A 20,438-nucleotide genomic window follows, 5' to 3' on the forward strand; every position below is an offset into this window, starting at 1 on the left:
TGCAAGTTTGGATGGCAGGATCCCTCAATGAACCTCTGCAACATGGCGGGCAATTCTCTGAAATGAAATGTAAAGCAGGGACCTCATGATTTCACTGATGTTCTTTGGCAGTAGGACAGCATCACTATTCCAGGTTTTCAATATGATATAATATGCACGGAAGGATAGCCCTCATGACTATGCAATACTGCCAGTAATAGATACATAATTAAGTGCTCTTACAATCCTCATTGAGAAGACAAGCAGAAAGGAAATCTCTTACCTTGATCTGTAGTTGTCCCTTCTGAATTTCTGCCTCCAAGCTTTTCTTTTTTTCAGTCTCCTCTTGCAATCTTTTTTGTATCTGGGCTTGTTGATTTTTCATATGACTGACATTTTGTTCTACTTCAAAAACACGCCTTTCATTCTGTGTGGACAACGATGCCAGTTTCTTAGTGTCCTGCTGTTTTTTCTGTAAGGCCTATATAGTTAAACAAAACAGTTAGCCCATTTTGTTGTGCTATTATTTTATTGTGTGCATTGGATAACCTTGCCATTATATTTTTGTTTCATTGTGGTTTTTGTTTATGGATACACTACATTTGTGAGCTACATTGTGCATACAGTTTTTCACCTATTTATGTTGCTATAAACATGCAGACAACACGTAAAAAACCAAAGAAGTATTCTGACAAAAAGATATTACTGTGTAGATTCCATTAGAATACAGGACACCCATGCTGAAGTAAAGGATCTTTCAGATCCCACCACCAGCCGTTTGTCAAAACTGTTCCTCCCGCCATCAGACACACACAAGTAAATAAAAATATTATTCTTAAAAGCCTCAATGTTTCATTGTAAGAGGACACTATCATCATCACAACAGGTGAAATGCACTTATTTTAATCTAGCTTCCTACAACAATACAGATTTTTTCCAGATACAAGTACCTGCACTTTTATCTTTGCTGCATCCATCTTTTTCCTAAATTCTTTCTGTAACCTAGCATTTTCAGCAATGTCTCTTAGTTCTTTGTTCTCTAGCTCTTGCAATTGCTTTTGCGTTTCAGCTAAATCAGTTTTGGCCTGGTCTGCTTCATGTTCCAGTTCTGCTATTTTCAGAGAGTACTGCTTGCTTACAGATTGAGCATCGTTACCTTGAGGAAAAAATATTTTTAAAAAGAGACTTATTATTTGTGCCTTTAGACACTGTATCAGCTTTTTAAAACTACCTATAATTACTAAGGACAATGCACTACTAATTGTTTTGATTTGTATTCAAAGCATGCACAAATACTTTTTTCTAAGGTGCTCCAGATGGTTCTCCTCATTCCCTATCTTATTCTCACATCCTGTGAAGTACCGTATATATTCGAGTATAAGCCAACCTGAATATAAGCCGAGTTACCTAATTTTACCACAAAAACTGGGAAACTGTATTAACTTCAGTATAAGCTGAGGGTAGGAAATGGAGAAGCTACTGGTACATTTCAAAATAAAAAATAGATACCAATAATGTTACATTAATTGAGGCATCAGTAGGTTAAATATTTTTGAATATTTACATAAAACTGAAATTTAAGATAAGACTGATTATACCATTCTTCTATCCTTTTTTGATGTAAATGTGCTCACGTATCCTTCCAATAATAATAAAGAGACTAAAATAATAAATGTAGTAGTAATAATCATAACCCAGTAAAATAATAAGTAACTTTGACTCGAGTATGAGCCAAAGGGGGCTTTTTCAGCCTAAAAAAGGGCTGACAAACTCGGCTTATACTCAAGTATATACGGTAATTCAGATACAAAGATAACAAAGAGCACTTCACCCAGTAAAGTTTCATGATTGAATGCGAATGTGCTGTAGTAGCTTTGGCTTTAGGCTGTCACTCCAATGTCTTCATGAGTAGTATAGAAGTGGACTAAAAGTAACTTAATTGGTTTTGGATCCTGTTCTATGATATAATTGTAGACAGCATGAATTCACAAAATCTAGTTACCTGTTTTCACCAGTTCTTTAATAAGTTCTTCCTTCATTCTGATATTAAGTGTAAGTTCACTCATCTTTTGCTTAGCGGCAATAAGTTTCAGCTCTGTATTTTTTAACTTCTGCATATTTAATATCTGACTTTTCTTGATGCATTCGATATCAGCAGCACCTTGAAGAAAAGTGGAATATTTTTAAGAATATGCAGAACCATCCTAAACTAAAAAAGACAAGGTACAACAATGAAAAATTCAATATATACAAAAAGTTCATATATAGCCTGATTAATATAGTAAGCAAGCAAGATTTCACAGTGTTGATCATGCCAATCAGATTGATCAGTCAGTGTCCAAAGAATGTTCATATGCTCAACTTGAGGACTATATGTGTTATCAAAGCAAGGTGCAAAATTGGCAAAGAACTATGAAAAATATCAGGCTCAGAAAGGAGATGCCCAATTTCACATTGTCTAGAATTGACAGTTATTTTTCCTTATTGGCTGGGTCATGTATACAATCCCCAGCTTAAACTATCCATGTGTCATATCATCTGTGAATTCATGTAAAATTGTATGACTTTCAGTTTTCATGAGCATTTAGTCATGCAGTTTTGATTAAAGCTCTGTTAAAGGTACACTAAATATTAATAAATCAGTTGCAAATAATTCTACATATCCATCAAAACTAGTAGCAGAATTCTTATTACTTTTTTTTGAAGACTAAGAGTAGAAGAAGACGCTTCTTCTAAGTCCAAAGTGCAATCTACCTGTATTTCAACATGAACCTGGTTGTGGCATTAGGGGAACTGCAGTCTAAGATATCGGCAAGGCACCAGGATGGAACAGGCTGATATACATAAATTTAGATTAGCATGGTCAGCATGTATGTGCAGTTCTGTTGCACTAGAAATTGGCAAAATGCCTTTGCAGTTTCAAACATTGCAAGACATCTGACAATTCAACATCAATAATCTTTGTACAATGGTGGTAAGTGATTTTTATGAGTTTATTGTAATAATATTCAATATTATTTTGCTCATTTGTTATGAAGTAGAAAAAGCAGGATAGCAATGTAACACCAAAAATATTGTGAAGTGTGTGTTTTGTGAGGACTAAAAGAAGTTTGTGTACTACTATAAATGTCATACTTATCAATTAGGGTAATTTAGCATTTAATTAAACAGCTAATTGAACAAGTTTGGTCATGTTGAATAAAAGGAGGGATATACACAAAATAAACAAATCAACAGTTCTTTAGATTCCAGTGCAAGATTCCACAATAGAAGTCCTGGACTATTTAGATCAAAGCTGCTCTGTAATCAGATGATCTTGCAAAGCAGACATATTTTATATTGTAGCAAGAATTGATTTTCCTTACCAGGAGCAGATTCCATTTGTGAGATACTTCTGCTTTGTAAATGGGAATCATGTTGCAGTTCTGTTTGTTCAAGCACAGAAAACTGAGGAGCCTGCTTTCGTGTCCATGTACGATTTAGAGAATGTCTAGAAAAAATCCAACAATATACACTGGTGTTTTTAACCACAACAAATACATTGTGGTTTTGAGACTTCAAGTATATTTTAAGGACATAAATATGACCAAAGATGTACCTAAATTGGGGTCTCTTTTTATTCTTCGCATGCTTTTCATCTTCATCGCTGTGGTCAGAGAAGCAGCAATGAAGAACCTCATCCTGTTCTTCTATGTGATCTAACATTATTTGGCTGCGGGTATGAAATCCAGCCATGACTCTGCTTAAGGAGTATGTCGGAGGACTTGTGTGTACCTTTAAAGAAATTAAAAAGAAATATTATCTGGAAGGTACATTACATTTATACACAATTTTTATTACATTTTATTACCTTTATATTCCATCTCAGAGGAGTTCAGACCCAGGTATAGAGTTCACTTTGATTATGTGTTTTACTTTTACAATCACCTTGAGTGTTAGATACATATAATACTAAAATAATATTAAAAGAGTATGATTGCTTCAGCCACCCAGTAACCTTCATGAGATGAATCTTGGTTTCTTTAACCACTACATCTCATTCACATGCATACTCTATATACCATAGGGGTAGGTCCTCAATATTATCTAGTGAGAGGAAAATCAAGGAGCACTGCTTGCCCCCATCTTGATTACAACCAAACTGGCTGCTGCAGTTTTGAGGTCTACATATTACATATTCCATTAGCATTCCAAAATGCCCAGTGAGATGCTCACAGAAGGCCAGACACCAGATCATTCATCCACAAAGTTTTTGTGCTTGCAATGGACTTGGGAGGCAGCTGAGTTCTTGAACTGGTTCCTGGTTCTCCTATAGAGAGAGGAATCTATCTGTCAAGAGATGGAGTCTCCCTGTATGCAATAAGTTGTGGAAAGCCTTTAGAGTTCAGAGCAAACTGTTTACTGCAGCTCCTTAATCCTTGACTAGACTACCATTGTGTCATGTTCCAAGTATATCAAAGTGTCATTGTCCCAATTAGTTCCTTTGAGGAGAAAGGGGAAACAAAGAAAACTAATCTTTAGTACCAGAATCCAAAGAACTCAACACAAATGGAAATGATGATACTAGAACTAGAGAAGGATCAACCCACTTAGTTACCAGATAAGACAGAAAATAGGATATCCTTCCTCTGCCTCCTGAATGCAATGCAAAGTCATCTATTCTAGAAAGCTTTTCTAAACTGAAGATGAAGGTGCAAATTTCCATCCTACTACAAACCAGGTGCAGTCACATTCAATAAGTGAGATGACTATTTGTCTAATCCCATCTCCCTGTCTAGACCATCACATGCACTGTGGTCTACAGAGGAGGCCCTACTCTCAATCCCACCCCCTCTCAGTCCCACCCCCTGGCTAATCTACGTGTATTAGATGACTGTTATGATACGTTTTAAATGTAACACCATTGTCAGCCATTTTTAATATAATGTCTCATAATTTGTTTTTGGGATGTATGTTGTAATGTTTGTTTTAGTTTTTATGTCTTAATGGATTGTTTTAGTTTTTATTTTATTTTAATGCTTAATTCCTTATTGTAAATTTTATGTTGTTATTCTTCATTATTTTGTATTATTTGATGTGTTTCCACCTATTTTGAGGCACTGAATGTTTGCCTTTTTAAGTGTAAACCACCCTGAGTCCCTCTGGGGAGAGACGGCGGTCTAGAAATAAAGTATTATTATTATTATTAATGACTTATTTTGCTATGGCAGAAGAGGATCGTTTTTGTACAGTACTTACCATAAATAAGGAAAAAAGAATTAATGTTCACATCTACCTTTCGAGAATTCAGCTCCACCGGTGGATTAATGGACTGCACCAAACGTTTAGTCAGAGGAACACTGAATGGCCTCCTGGCAGATACTATAGCAGTTGGTCCATCCCCACAAGCACCACTAGAAGCAGACATTTTTATCATGTTCTCTAATCTGCCATTTAGCTGGTCAATTATAAGCTGTTGTTCCACCATTTTCTCATTCTCGAAAAAAGGAAAGAAAAGAATCTGTAGTTATTAACTGCTGGAAAATTACCACACTGAATAGCAGCTGCCCTCATTAGCTCTGCACTTTTTTCCTTGTACTCATTTCAATTCAATGGAAATCTCTGGAATCAATTTAACAAGCCTCTTTAGCCACAGTGAATAGGAAGAGAAAAGAACTATGTTACAAATTTTAGTTAAGCTTTGCTTGTAAGAAAAAAATAGGTCTGTATCCTTGTTAATGTTTTAAAAAGTTGCTGTAAGAACTTCTAATAAACCTTTTCAATCATCCCACAGTAAAAATTTATGGAGGTTCATATGCTTCTTATTGAGTGATAAACATGTAGTCTTTAATATTGTATAATAAGTGATTTCTGTGACAATAATTTAGCACTAAAAATGAAATGGATCACTAGAATACAAATCTGGCACAACTTAATTAAAACTTAATTTATAATTCTACATGCATTTACAAAGGGAGTAAATGTCAATGGGACTTCATTTCAAAGAATGATACATTGGATTCTATGTTTAAAATATAAGACCAACTTCTTAAACGTCATTTTAAATAGATTCATGAAGTAACCTGCACAAAGTGGTTACCTGTAGCTTATTTGTATCCTGTGCCTCCTGTAGTGACTGCAGGCATTCCTGATTCTCCTTTATCAACTTCTCTATTTGATCTTGCAGTACTTTTATCTCAAGTTCTTTCTCACTAAAAACTTCTTCATCTGCAGCAAGAGCCTGCTAGATAATAAAGTGCAGTGTAGGGAGTCAAAGCAGGGGTGGCCGGGGGGGAGGGGGGGGGGAGGAGGATAAAGTAGGGCAGAGGGTAAATCTCTCCATACTAGAACTTGACAGTATTTGAATTACATATCTCTGTAACTACATGCATTCTCTTATACGATTTCAACAGAGACAAATAAACTACTTTTTAGTTCATTAAAATCAAGGACAAGGCAGCTAGCTCAAAGAGGAACACTCCTAAGCTTTTGCTATTACTATGGTTGTATCATATATCATAATTAGCTTTTCTTTTAATCATTACATGTAACCCGCCCATTGTCACTGTGATTGTGCTTATTGTAATTTTATATTGTTATGTATTCACATGTTTTATGTAATTATGATGTTGTTGTTTATTGTTTGCTTTTTCGGTTTGCGTTTTTGGTTTTACTATATTGTAATTTGTTGTTTGGACTTGGCCTCATGTAAGCCGCTCCGAGTCCCCATCGGGGAGATGATGGGGAGATGAAAATAATAAAGTTTATTATTATAATATTATTATATGGGAAGTGTGCAATCAATGTTGCTCTTGTAAAAGAAAACTATCCTGCAAAATAATCAAAACTGCTTCAAAAAGGGCTATAAGTTTCACATATGATTTTGGATGGGAAAACTGCAGTGATAATAGAAAGCCAGGCTTGAATGGGAAAAAAGATTTTATCTTTATAGGATGTGTGTCGAATGATATTAGGAAGTGAAGACTGACGTGTTACTTAACAGAAACAGCTGATTGCAACCTATAAATATGAGAATTCCTTGTCACTTTCCTTTGTGCTTTTTTTATTTCTCAGCAGAAGGACTATAAAGGTAAAGGCTTCCCCTCACATTAAGTCTAGTCGTGTCTGACTTTGGGGGATGTGCCCATCTTCATTTCTAAGCCGAAGAGCCGGCGTTATCCATAGACACCTCCAAGGTCAGGTGGCCTGGATGACTGCATGGAGTGCCGTTACCTTCCTGCAGAAGGGGCACCTCACATTTGAATGTTTTCAGACTGCTAGGTTGGCAGAAGCTGGGCCTAACAGAGGGAGCTCACCCTGCTCCCTGAATGTGAGCCACTGATTTTTTAGTCAGCAAGTTCAGCAGCTTAAGCCGCTGCGCCAACAGGGGACCCTGAGAAGGAGTATAGAAAAAGATAATTGCTCTCTTCAGTCATTACAACATATAACACTGAATTGTAAACTTCCCTTGAAGTAACAAATAAAACAGGAAACTTAAAAAAAAATCCTACAGAGATCAGAAACTGTAATTTGATTACGTATCAATAAATATCAGTCCTTTTGGCTAATCTGACATTTTGTGCAATTAAGCAAGCACTAAACTGGTATTGCTAAGTAAAGCAGCGGCATGTTTTCAGCAAAAGATTTAATATTTTGAAGCAAATGCTATTGGATGGTACAAAAAAGTATTTTTATTTTATAAAAATAAATACTACATTGGCCCACAAGCAGAAGTTTGTACAAGATAAGTAGAAATCCAATTATGTGAGGGCAAAGTGAATGCCTGCACAATGGGTTTTCCCTCTTGCTTCCTCTCCAAAAGATCAAGGGAAGGTTTACCAACCATTTGGAATGTCTCATAAAGCTATACAGCGACATATGTGTGTGTGAAAAAAATCATAAACTTTGCACAATTCCAAAATATTTCTCCACTGCATCTTGAATAATTATTAAATCTGCTTAATATAAGCACCAATCATCCAGGTATAGATCAAAAGAAACTAATAATGCACTTCTACAACTCAGCTTTCACTAACCTACAGCACAATTTAGTAGCTTGCTTTTGTCATCAGTATATTTCATTTGTTATTCTGATGAAACAAGCAGCATGGACATGTAACCTATGGCGGATTCATGATAGGATTAAGGATTAATAAAATCTCTCATTATCTTTTTGATACTTTTTGTACTCTCATCACTTTTATTTCATTTAGTATAAATACCTGATACTTTTTCAGCTCTCTCTTCAATTGAAGAATCGTGATATGGTATGGTTCTTCTTGGTTACCTCCACTTCCACCATTTATTTGAGGAATAGCTGGGGTCTCCCTCCTGAGTTCCTGAGCCACAGAGAGCCAATCTTGCAGTTTGTCATGTTGACTTTTTGACAGACTAGCAATATTTTTTAGGTCGGCAAGGAATGTATAGGCTTCTTCTATGCAATTTCTGTAGCTGAAACTTTCTACCTGAAGCCGGGCAAGCTGCTCCTCAAGAGAATGGATTTTGCTTCTCTCCTGAGACAAGTCTTGTGACACTCGGCTGCCAGAGTTTTGTTCACTAACCTGCTGATTTTGCAAAGCTTCTCGAAGCAATTTGATTGTAAACTCCATTTCATCGATGCGGTCCCGATCTGGGTTGTAGTTGACAATAGGTTTGTTTCTAATATTTTTGGCTCTGTTGGCATATTTAATGGAATTGAGTGACTCATCAAATTCAGAAGATGATGGACTAATGCAAGTTATCATGACTGTCTTGGCATTGCCTCCTAAGGAATCCTTCAGAATGCGTGTAATTTTAGCATCCCTGTATGGAATATGTATACTTTTTCTCCTAGGATCTCCAAGAGCACTTATCACATTTCCCAGAGCCAATAAGCCACTGTTTATCTGAATTGATTCCTTGAATCTTTCACCAGTGTTTCCAGTTTTTGTTACTCTTTCTGATCCAGCAAGGTCCACAAAGTGGAACTTGGACACAATCAGCTGGCCTGAACTTTGAGATGAATCCTGTCCAGAGTTTGTGTTTTTCTGAGCTGATTGCCGTTGTTGACAAATGCTGATAGTAAAAACAGCATGAGATCGGCTGGAGTGCTCATTCATTTGTGTTGTGCCTGTATGTCGAGCAGCATTCCCAGTTTCCAACAGGCTCATCACTTCATCCACACTTTCAACCTGGCAATCCTTGGTACCGACAATTACTTAAGGGGCAAAAACCAAGCCAGAAGAAAATGGCAAACATAAAGTTGTCAACGAAATGCAGTTGACTATTTTAAAATACTGTTATTACTCAGGCATGACCAGATTCAGAAAATGAAATAGTACATTACAAAGTATACAGTTATTTAATTAAAAACTATACTACTCCAAATGTCTTTGGAGATTATATTAGCAAGGTAATACATGTACATACATAAAGTAGGTCAATGAATAATAATATGGTTTGAATTGAGAGGTTCCAAGTTCAATCTCTGGCATCTTGAGGGAGGTTTGGGAAATACTCTAGTCTGAAACTCAAGTACCTCAGCTGCCAACCAGTATAAATAATAATGCTGAGCTGGATAGACCAGTGGTATGAGTTAGGAAAAGATGGCATCCTATTTTGAATGTTGTTATTCTTTTTAGGGATAAACATCTGTGCTAAAACCAACACAATGAGAAGATGACAATTCTTAATTTATTACATTTAGCCCAGCAGTTTCAAGGATCTTAAAATAATCCACTATGTCTCTATGAAATACTATAACGGGTTGAAAAAGTATCTACGTTGAAAAATATTACTACAACTGCAAATACAGGATTATAGGTACTTTAAAGCTAATATGCAAATTATGAAAAAAATACTGATTTTAAAAGAAACATTCATTTTAAAGAGTTTCCCAATTTAAACATTTGTTTAAATCAGAACAAGGTAAAATTACTAACTGCCAAACAGTTAGGACAATGATACACAACACGCTCAATGATTACACATATGGTATTTTTTTTTCTGAGCTAGACTAGAAATTAAATTAACAATTTCTTGTGTAATATTTCCTAAGCAATAATGTAACATTAACGCATAATTATATGACAGTAAATCATTAAGAGAATAAAGAATATGCATTGAGTTTTTAAAAAATAAAAAACATTTTCAATACGAATTTTTAAAATTGCTTATTGGCAAGTAATAAACCCATATTTTGTACCTGTATTGCCTTTCTCATCTTCTCTTATGTGTAGATCTTTCATAGAGGTCTCTAGTTCCAGCAGATCTCTGACTTCTTCTTTGTAGACCTCTATGTAAGAAACCTTCACAGTGAAGTCAACATTATGGTTTTCAGAAATAAGTTGAAATATTTCCTGGATTGCACGTGGAATGATACCTCTTTCTTCCTCTGCAATGGAAACTAAAACATAAGCATGAATATGAACCAAGCACACAGGTCAAATCTGCAGATTCAAATGCACTTGGAGATACCAAAATGTTACGAAGGAGTATGATGGCCCTTAGTATAAGAGATTAGGGGAATGAAATTGTGGGTTAAGAAGGTTGTTGTTGTTCATTCGTTCAGTCGTCTCCGACTCTTCGTGACCTCATGGACCAGCCCACGCCAGAGCTCCCTGTCGGCCGTTACCACCCCCAGCTCCCTCAAGGTCAGTCCAGTCACTTCAAGGATGCCATCCATCCATCTTGCCCTTGGTCGGCCCCTCTTCCTTTTGCCTTCCTCTTTCCCCAGCATGATTGTCTTCTCTAGGCTTTGCTGTCTCCTCATGATGTGGCCAAAGTACTTCAACTTTGTCTCTAGTATCTTTCCCTCCAGTGAGCAGTCGGGCTTTATTTCCTGGAGGATGGACTGGTTGGATCTTCTCGCAGTCCAAGGCACTCTCAGCACTTTCCTCCAACACCACAGCTCAAAAGCATCGATCTTCCTTCGCTCAGCCTTCCCTAAGGTCCAGCTCTCACATCCATAGGTTACTACAGGGAATACCATGGCTTTGACTAGGCGGATCTTTGTTGCCAGTGTGATGTCTCTACTCTTCACTATTTTATCGAAACTGGACATTGCTCTCCTCCCAAGAAGTAAGCGTCTTCTGATTTCCAGGCTACAGTCTGCATCTGCAGTAATCTTTGCACCTAGAAATACAAAGTCTGTCACAGCCTCCACGGTTTCTCCCTCTATTTTCCAGTTGTCAATCATTCTTGTTGCCATAATCTTGGTTTTTTTGACGTTTAGCTGCAACCCGGCTTTTGCGCTTTCTTCTTTCACCTTGATTAGAAGGCTCCTCAGCTCCTCCTCGCTTTCGGCCATCAGAGTGGTGTCATCTGCATATCTGAGGTTGTTAATGTTTCTTCCAGCAATTTTCACCCCAGCTTTGCATTCATCCAGCCCCGCACATCGCATGATGTGTTCTGCATACAAGTTAAAAAGGTTGGGTGAGAGTATGCAGCCTTGCCGTACGCCTTTCCCAATCTTGAACCAGTCTGTTGTTCCGTGGTCAGTTCTGACTGTTGCTACTTGGTCCTTGTACAGATTCCTCAGGAGAGAGACAAGGTGGCTTGGGATGCCCATCCCACTAAGAACTTGCCACAATTTATTATGATCCACACAGTCAAAGGCTTTAGAATAGTCAATGAAGCAGAAGTAGATGTTTTTAAGAAGGTTACAGAAGTCAAATACATTACCAGAAAAACAAAGAGTTTGTTTACATCTGGGAATAACACTTGATACTGAACAATTAAACATGACACAGGGAGTTTCCAACTTCATGCAGGCAGAAGAATTCTCCAGAAACTGATTACTGTACTTCCCCTTTCTTTCACTAACAATGCTAAGAGCTTCTCCAAAGGCCTTTCATAAAGGTCGGAGGACTACTACATGGGGGCAAGTAGCAATATGGAGATCACACATTCTGCAAAAAAGGGCAGAAATTGCCCTTGCCTGTTTTATTTTTATCCTTTGATTTTTCTTAAGCTCCTGTTCCAAAGGATCCATAAATCCTCAAGTCAAGTTTTTAGGAAGTTACTGGGATTGTTTCTACAAACTTTTTTTTTAAAAAATGTTTTTATTGCAAGTAAAAAATTGCTCCCTAAAGAAAGGAGCCTCCTGTAGACTTAGAATAATCGTATGTATTTTGTATTGTTACTTAAAAAGAGTGGGAACAATGTGTTTTAGTAAATTAGGATATTTGAACAAATAACCTGGCAAACATGAGAAGGTCGAATAAGAAAAGAAAGAAAAAAAGAAAAGAAACAAAAACAGGAAAAGCGGGGAGGGGGGAGAGATAGGGAGGTAGAAAAGAACTCCCAGGACTCCCCAGGTTGTGGAATCCTGTTGTTATGCTCATTTGTGTCATTTTTTTGGTCGGATTCGCAGTGATAGTTCCTTTGAGTTTCGTTTAAGTTTTAATAATATATATTCTTGTGTTTTCTTTCTGCAAACTTAGTTCTAACATTGTGCCAGTGGATGTTACAGACAATGAGTAGGTGACATAACAAGACATATATTGTATTACGTAGGTGCCTTTGAGTACCATTTTCTAGCTAATTCTTCATCTGATTTCATGCATGCACTATATGCAACAAGTGTGAAACAGATATACAAGAGAACATCTTCAAACTCCTCCTTTGACAGAAGATAGATATTAGTATCAGTATCATTGCTACTCAATGGGAGTAAATAGTTTATTTTTGCAAAATGCCAAATTAATCAATCAAATCACCAATTCGCACTCCTAAAACTAAATAGTCCAAAGAAGTCCTCCAGCAGATTAGTATTACAGCATTACTATTATTATTACCCAGTTACTACATCAAATTAAGTAGTTTCAGATTGGCAGCCTATAACTTCTGGACAGAGAAAACAATATTTAGAACAAAAGAAAAATGTTGCTTTAGTGCAGGAATAGGGTTGCCCTCCAAATGCTGAACTGCAACTCCTAGCAGTTTTAGCCAGTATAACCCATCATGAGAAATACTGGGAGTTGAGATCGAATAAATTCTGGACGGCTCCAGAATTTATAATTTTTGAAGCACCTTCTAACCTTAAATCTTGCATACAGTTTTTAGTCTAAACAAAATCATTTAATAATTTTAAGTATATTTAAAAAGCCCAATGTCCAATTCTCTTGAAAATGTAGTGCATTTTAAAATAAATAATTTATTTCCTGACCACAAGACTCAACATTAAAAGCACACTTCTTTGTTAGAATGGCTGGGAACACAATTTAAGAGAATAAATTCAGTACTCGGTGACTTCATTAGTGAAAGAGATAACATAATTAATTTTAATACCCAGGTCACTGGACACATGAAGGAATCCCATTTACTATCTACCAAAACAATCAAAACACATCATTAATATCTAAATAGCAGGATTACAATTTTAGAATAATGACACAAATACACTCAAACTAATATAGTCTCCTGTTAAAGCAATGCAATAGGGCGATGATATGGAGTCCATTAGGAAGGCTAAGACTGAGAAGAAGCAAAAAAGATGAAGAATAATTCATGTAGGGACTAAACATGTTGTCTGCATTAAAGAGCAGGAAACCGAGGTAAATTCATGGCTTTATATGGTAGTATTTAATCTGACAAGAATGAGTATTTCTTTTTGTTTCTTTGTCTCTTTAGCAAATAGATTATGGCATTTTATAACCTAGTTCGTATCCATGTTGGTGATAATACCATGCTCCAGGTCGACCAAACAGCAGCTTTCAATTTTGACACTTTGCAGATGCTGGTACAGCTACCACAGCAGTTTGTGATCTGTAAATGTTGGCATAAAAACCCTAATATAAAAAGCGAGAAAACAGTATGTCTATCACAGATTCACCAGAAGTATTATGATGTCCACCAGTGGACATGGCCATCAATAGAGGAATTGATATTCTTGTGAATCCAAATTTAATTCAGAGAATTAAGAAAATAGTTTTATTTCAGTCTCTTGCATTGTGTCAAAATTAATACCTCATTAAGAAAGTAACACATCTTAAATGTTTTTCCCTCTCACTATTTTGTGAATAACCATAGCTTTTTGCTCTGGATAACTTTCCTAACCCATAATTTAGGAGAAAACAATGATTACATTAACATTTGAGGTTATGCATTAACGGAATGGATAGCCTCCAAAATTATTCACCTATAACTCCTATCGCATTTCATCAGGTGCTAAGACTGACAGGAACTACATTCTAACAATGTATAAAGCTACCCAGTCCTACTGTCAGTCAAACTTAACATTTAAAACTTTTTTTATTTTATTACTTGAAAAAAATTACATAAATAATCTTTCAGTGTGATAAAAATTAATATAGAAATGTTGTTTGCCAGATTGCAATCTTTGCACTGCATAAACCTGACATTTTTAAAAGATGGAAACAATACAACTTTTGGTTGGAAAACTTTTGTCCTATTCTATTTTAAGGGGAATAGAAGTCTGGAACCACAGTTACATTAATAAAGCTTATGAAAAGATTATATTTCTCGTGTTTTTATCAAGTAGCATGATCCTGATTGTAATGCATTGCTTATAAGATACGATAATGATTTTATTTTTTAAAAATAAACTAGTATAACAATAATGCATAATAAGCATTTTAGAACATACCAACATGACCTCCTCCAATGGTGTAAGTCTTCCCAGAGCCTGTCTGTCCATAGGCAAAAACAGTGGCATTGTATCCTTCTATCAGAGATGCCACTAATGGTTTGATACACGTTGTATAAACTTCATCTTGGGTGGAATGTTTGTCAAAAACAAAATCAAAAGTGAAAACACGGTCCTTTCCAATGACTATTTGCTGAGTGTTTGGGATTAATCTCACACACACTTGATGGTTGTGAAGTGCTTCTTTAGAAAGCAACGGTCTTATTCTCACTGCTACTTTAACCGGAACTTCTTCCATGACAGTTTGTGTGTGATTTGTTGTTTAATGTGTTCCACTTCCCATAGAGAGATGTCCTTGCATTTCTTTCTTGATAATATTCTCTGTCTTCAGGACTGATCTATAGTAAGCAAAATTATTTCAGAAATAATTTTTCATTTAACTACAGAGCATTGCTGAATGAAGGTTACTTTTTAAAATTACAATATGTTGGTTTGGCATATTCTCTCATTTTATTTTGAAGAATTTCTCAGCCTTAATTCCAATCCAAGTCTACATGCAATACTTTTAATTCTCTCGCACAAGTGATTTGAGAATTTCTATTCAGGAGAGTATTTTTCTCCAACTAAAAAGGGATTCAACTCCCTTTTCATCTTACACTACTTTTTGCCACACACACACTGCAACAATAAATGAAGGGGCAAATCTCAAAACATTGTTTCATTCCTGAAAGCACTCCCAAGGCATGTTTTCATCAAGTAATTATGTGCAGTATAGATGCTATAGAAAGTACTCACAATAGCAGTACTGTATTGTGTGACAGGGATTGTACAGGAGCCAGGGACATCTGCTAAGCGTTGCAACGTCACTAGTATCAGATGATGTAATTTTGTCCCAGTGCCTTTTTGTAAACTTACTGGATATTTAATTACCTGTAAGTGCAATATGCCTGACTGCTGCAAAGAACAATCCTGAAAAACTCATTCAGTTACTGTTGTTGTTCCTTCTTCTTTTGTATTAACTAATCCATTTTAATGAACTTCTAATTAAAAAATCATTTGGAAGTTGTATGCCCCACACCCTCATAAGGCTAAACACATATCAATGGGGGGGGGGGGATGAGGACAATACACCCACCTCTCATATTAAGATAATTCTATTCTTCTAAATCCATCACATGGGAATAGGATTAGCTTCACATTTTTCACTGTTCAGTTCTGATATAAACCACATTTATTGAGTCCCTACCTGTCATTTGCCTTCAATCGGCAGGGGATGACAGGACAATAATGCTATATTTTATAGTGCACTAACATGACACAGGAGACCCAATCTGAAATTATTACTGGGATTATTCAGTCATATCGGCTTGGTACCATCTAAACTACATAGGATTGATTGTTGTAGTAATAAACTGGAAGATGGGAAAACCATGAGTATCATCTTGAACATCTTAGCGGAAAAGGATCGGATATTAATAAAATAACAGTTGGTTGGAGCAGTCAAATGGACTAATGAAAATCATCAGTTATAGTACTAATTGTCTAAACACTGAGCTGCATATCCAGACATCAGTTTATAATCTAAGCCTGTATAAAAACAAATCCTACTGCTTTCAGTCAGACAGAAGAAGAGAAACCTCACAGCATTTGCAGCTGGCTGTGCTAATTAATGGCAACACAGCACACCTGGCCCTGCACTCATCAATTAGGACTCCTACTTTGCCTCCAGGCAGGGATGCTTTGAAAAGGGGACCACTCTGGCTGTTGATACAACAGTTAATTGATGCATCTTGTTCTGAGCAAGGACTACATTTAGGTGCAGATGGATTCAGTGAGGCAGACAGTACCATGGACTCTTGGTATCTCCTTGGGTTGGGCTCCAGAACCCCAAAATCCAGATATACACATTCTGTTAATATATATTGGCATAGTAAAATGGTATCCTTTATATAAAATGGCAAAATCAAGGTTTGCTTTAATATAACACTATGCAATACATTTTTTGTTCCTGGGTTACAAATGTCGTTTCCTAATTAGGTCTATCATAAAAAATGGAAAAATATTATTAAACTGCAAAAACCTTGTTTTGGCAAGACATCCTGCAGTACATTTTGCTATAGTTTTGCTATGAATATCTGTTTCAACCAATTCAACATGGAGTAGCTCTTAGACGGATCATAGCAAATTTCTACACGGAACACTATAAGAAACAAGCCCTGGAAACAGCAACAAAAAGCCCACAATGTGGTTCAGATATGTGGATGTCACCTTCCCAATTTGGAGCCACGTGAAGAACTAAATGCGTTCCTGGACCACATAAACAACATCTACCCAAACATCCAATTTACCACAGAAAAAGAAAATGAAAGAAAACTACAATTTCTAGTCCTACTCATCCGCAAACAAAATCAACAATTGGGCCACACAGTTTACAGAACACCTACGCCAGTGGTTCTCAACCTGTGGGCCGTGGACCACCAGTGGGCCGCGAGGACGAAAATCTGGTCTCCGAGCCTCCTTCCTCTTTATTTATTTTATTTTATTTCCACTTCTTTTGCGCCGTCTGCCACTCCTTACCTGTAGCTGACCACGGTATATGCCGTATATCAGAAACTAGAGCTGATGTGGTCTATCCAATGCAATTGTCTAAATCAGCGCCCCAAACTGAATCTAAAGTTGACCAATGATGCTGGGGAAAATAGAAGGAAAAAGAGGGGCTGACCAGGGGCAAGATGGATGGATGGTATCCTTGAAGTGACTGGCTTGGCTCTGAAGGAGCTGGGGGTGGTGACGGCTGACAGGGAGCTCTGGTGTGGGGTGAATGAATAAACAACAACCACCCTTTTGGTACTAGTGTTGGGGAGTGGTCCCTGGTCAAAAAAAGGTTGGGAGCCACTGACCTACGCACACTGATAGATACCCACATAAAAACTCCAACCATCATTAAGGTCAAAAAAGAAGCACAATGAAAGCCCTGGTAGACCATGCAAACAAGATCTGCGAAGCCCACTCCACCAAGGTCAACTGAACCATATAAACTGTGTTCTACAGGCCAATGAGTATTCTACAATAGACATCAGAAGAGCTGCAGGACCAAGAACAAGCCACAAGAGTAAAGACAAAGATTCACTTAGAGGGAAAGTGTTCTTACCATACATCAAGGGAACCACTGACCACAAAGGGAAACTGATGAAGAAACACAACCTACAAACAATCTACAGACCCACCACGAAAACTTAGCAGATGTTACATTCACCAAAGGATAGGAGGGATCCTCTAACCCAGTGGTTCCCAACTTTTGGGCCTCCAGGTGTTTTGGACTTCAGCTCCCACAGTTACTAACAGCTAGTAAGCTGGCTGGGATTTCTGGGAGCTGAAGTCAAAAACACTTGGAGGCCCAAAGGTTGGGAACCACTGCTCTAACCTCTGCAGGAGTCTACCGTATACCATTCAGCTGTGGACAAGTCTACATAGGGACCAACAAACACAGTGCCCAGACACGAATTAAAGAACATGAAAGGCACTGCAGACTAATTCAACCAGAGAAGTCAGCTATAGCAGAGCACTTGATGAACCAACCTGGACACAGAATATTATCTGAGAACATCGAAATGTTGGACCACTCTGACAACCATCATGTCAGACTACATAGAGAAGCCATTGAACTCCACAAGCATGTGGACAATTTCAACAGAAAGCATGAAACCGAGAAAATGAAAAAGAAATCTGGTTACCAATATTACAAACACCAGAATCAAGACAGTAAATAAAGAACACCACTCAGAAACAGGGGAATTCCAGACAATAAACAATCAAGTGCCACTTAACACGTCCCAAACAAAAGATGCCCCTGAGCAACAACAGCCAGGCTATGTCTATGCAAATACCCTCAGTGATTGACTTTCCAGCTGCAATGCTACTCAATACTAATCAAATTTGCTTTAAACAGACAAAGACTTTCATGGCCGGAATCACTGGGTTGTTGTAGGTTTTTTCGGGCTATGTGGCCATGTTCTAGATGTTTTATATTTTTAAAATTGTTCTTACTTTTAATTATTGTAGTGTTTTAAAGTGTTTTTGCACTACCAATAAGATATGTGCAGTGTGCATAGGAATTCATTCATGGTGTTTTGTTTTTTTTCCAAATTATAATCCAGCCCTCCAACATTTTGAGGGACTGTGACCTGGCCCTCTGTTTAAAAAGTTTGAGGACCCCTGTTCTAGAGGCATTTTCTCCTGACGTTTAGCCTGCATCTATGGCAAGCATCCTCAGAGGTAGTGAGGTCTGTTGGAACTAGGAAAGAGGGTTTAAATATCTGTGGAATGACCAGGGTGGGACAAAGGACTCTTGTCTGCTGGAGCTAGGTGTGGATGTTTCAATTGACCACCTTGATTAGTATTTTATGGCTGGCAGTGCCTGGGGCAATCTTTTGTTGAGAGGTGATTAGGTGTCCCAGATTGTTTCCTGTCTGTTGTTTTGCTGTTGTAATTTTAGAGTTTTTAAATACTGGTAGCCAGATTTTGTTCATTTTCATGGTTTCTTCCTTTCTGTTGAAATTGTCCACATGCGTGTGGATTTCAATGGCTTCCCTGTGTAGTCTGACATGGTGGTTGTGAGAGTGGTCCAGCACTTCTGTGTTCTCAAATATTATTATTTGAACACAGAAATGCTGGACCACTCTAACAACCACCATTTTAAATTCCGATTTTATGGAAGGAGTTGGAAAACTGACTAAAAAAGTTTTGTAATGTCTTGATTCTTCTCTACGACTGGATGCTTTGCATATACAGCAGGCATGGGCTCAAGTTGACCATGCCTGCGTTAAGAACATATACCACTTTGGGGCACTTTGCCCACACACACACCCCTTTTGGGGCAGCTCACCTTCAGCCCTCTCCGGAGGGCCTCTGCGTAGCCTACGCTATTGGCGTCCCCCTCGTCAGGGCCTGGGGACTACGGCAACGACGTAGAGGCCGCCGGTCTTGCAACTCGCCCGATGCGGCCTAGACCCCAAAGCCGCCCTCGCTTCCCGGCGCTTGTTTACAGCCGGTTTCCAGGCAACCAAGTACTCCCCGCTGCAGCCTCGGGCACCCAATTAGAGCGGCTCACAAGAGCGCCGCCGCCGCATCCCTCGCGCCACAGCGCCCCCTGCAGGCCGGCGGCCAATGCGCGCGCCCTTGCTCTCCCATCAAACTTCTTTCACTCGAATGAGGCTTCCGGGGAAAAAGTTTGCGTTATATTCGGGGGGGGGGGGGGGGGGAGAGGTAGATTGAGGCCCCTTCTACATTGCCATACACAATCCACATTATTTGCTTTGGAATTGTTTATATGGCAGTCAGGCCTGTAGCGACGGGGTGGTTTTAGGGGTTCAACCCCCCCCCCGAAATATTTCAGATTTTTTTTAAAAACCTGGTTTACTCATGAATTTTAACTGGTTAACCAAATCCCCATGCTAAGTCTATGAGATGCAAAAAATTAAGAGTCCCTCCAGAACTGTAAGCACTATCTCAAGCAAATATTGACAATTTATTCACACTGTCATTACTTGCAACAATAGCCGATGTAGTGAAGCAACCAAGTTGTGTGTGTGTGTGTGTTGAATGCTCTCATTAAGGAGGCCAGACTTGGTGGAGGTGGTTGACAGGGGCGGAACTGCAGGCTGTGGAAGGTTGCTCTGCCCCCTGCTGTGCTCTTTGCTTCAGTGTGAGCTAGGAGGCAGGTTTTAACCACACACCCCCGCGAAATTTTCAACCCCCCCCCCAAAATTCAACCCCTCCCGAAATTTTTTTCTGGCTACGGCCCTGGAAGCAACCAAGTTGGGTGTGTGTGTGTTGAATGCTCTCATTAAGAAGGCCAGACTTGGTGGAGGTGGTTGACAGGGGTGGAGCTGCA

The 20,438-nt window shown here is 38.1% G+C and overlaps 1 protein-coding gene across 3 annotated transcripts in view; it reads right to left on the bottom strand.

Moving 5' to 3' along the window:
- Positions 1–19,626, bottom strand: part of KIF27 (kinesin family member 27) — a 33,136-nt gene extending 13,510 nt beyond the window's left edge. The window contains exons 1-11 of one of the 3 annotated variants that reach the window (XM_060762137.2): positions 19,431–19,626; positions 14,546–14,943; positions 10,142–10,342; positions 8,181–9,154; positions 6,059–6,199; positions 5,255–5,455; positions 3,578–3,753; positions 3,345–3,469; positions 1,982–2,140; positions 930–1,135; positions 263–460 (exon numbers count right to left, since the gene is read on the bottom strand). In XM_060762137.2, coding sequence (XP_060618120.2) covers positions 263–460; positions 930–1,135; positions 1,982–2,140; positions 3,345–3,469; positions 3,578–3,753; positions 5,255–5,455; positions 6,059–6,199; positions 8,181–9,154; positions 10,142–10,342; positions 14,546–14,843 — 2,679 coding nt within the window. In that variant the 5' untranslated portion in view covers positions 14,844–14,943; positions 19,431–19,626. Of the gene's footprint in view, positions 1–262; positions 461–929; positions 1,136–1,981; positions 2,141–3,344; positions 3,470–3,577; positions 3,754–5,254; positions 5,456–6,058; positions 6,203–8,180; positions 9,155–10,141; positions 10,343–14,545; positions 14,944–19,430 lie in introns of all 3 variants that reach the window. The other 2 variants (XM_060762136.2, XM_060762138.2) reach the window with 2 other exon arrangements.
- Between the last annotated feature and the right edge of the window lie 812 nt (positions 19,627–20,438).

The sequence above is a fragment of the Anolis sagrei genome, chromosome 2 (assembly GCF_037176765.1).
Source record: "Anolis sagrei isolate rAnoSag1 chromosome 2, rAnoSag1.mat, whole genome shotgun sequence".
Taxonomy (NCBI): domain Eukaryota; kingdom Metazoa; phylum Chordata; class Lepidosauria; order Squamata; family Dactyloidae; genus Anolis; species Anolis sagrei.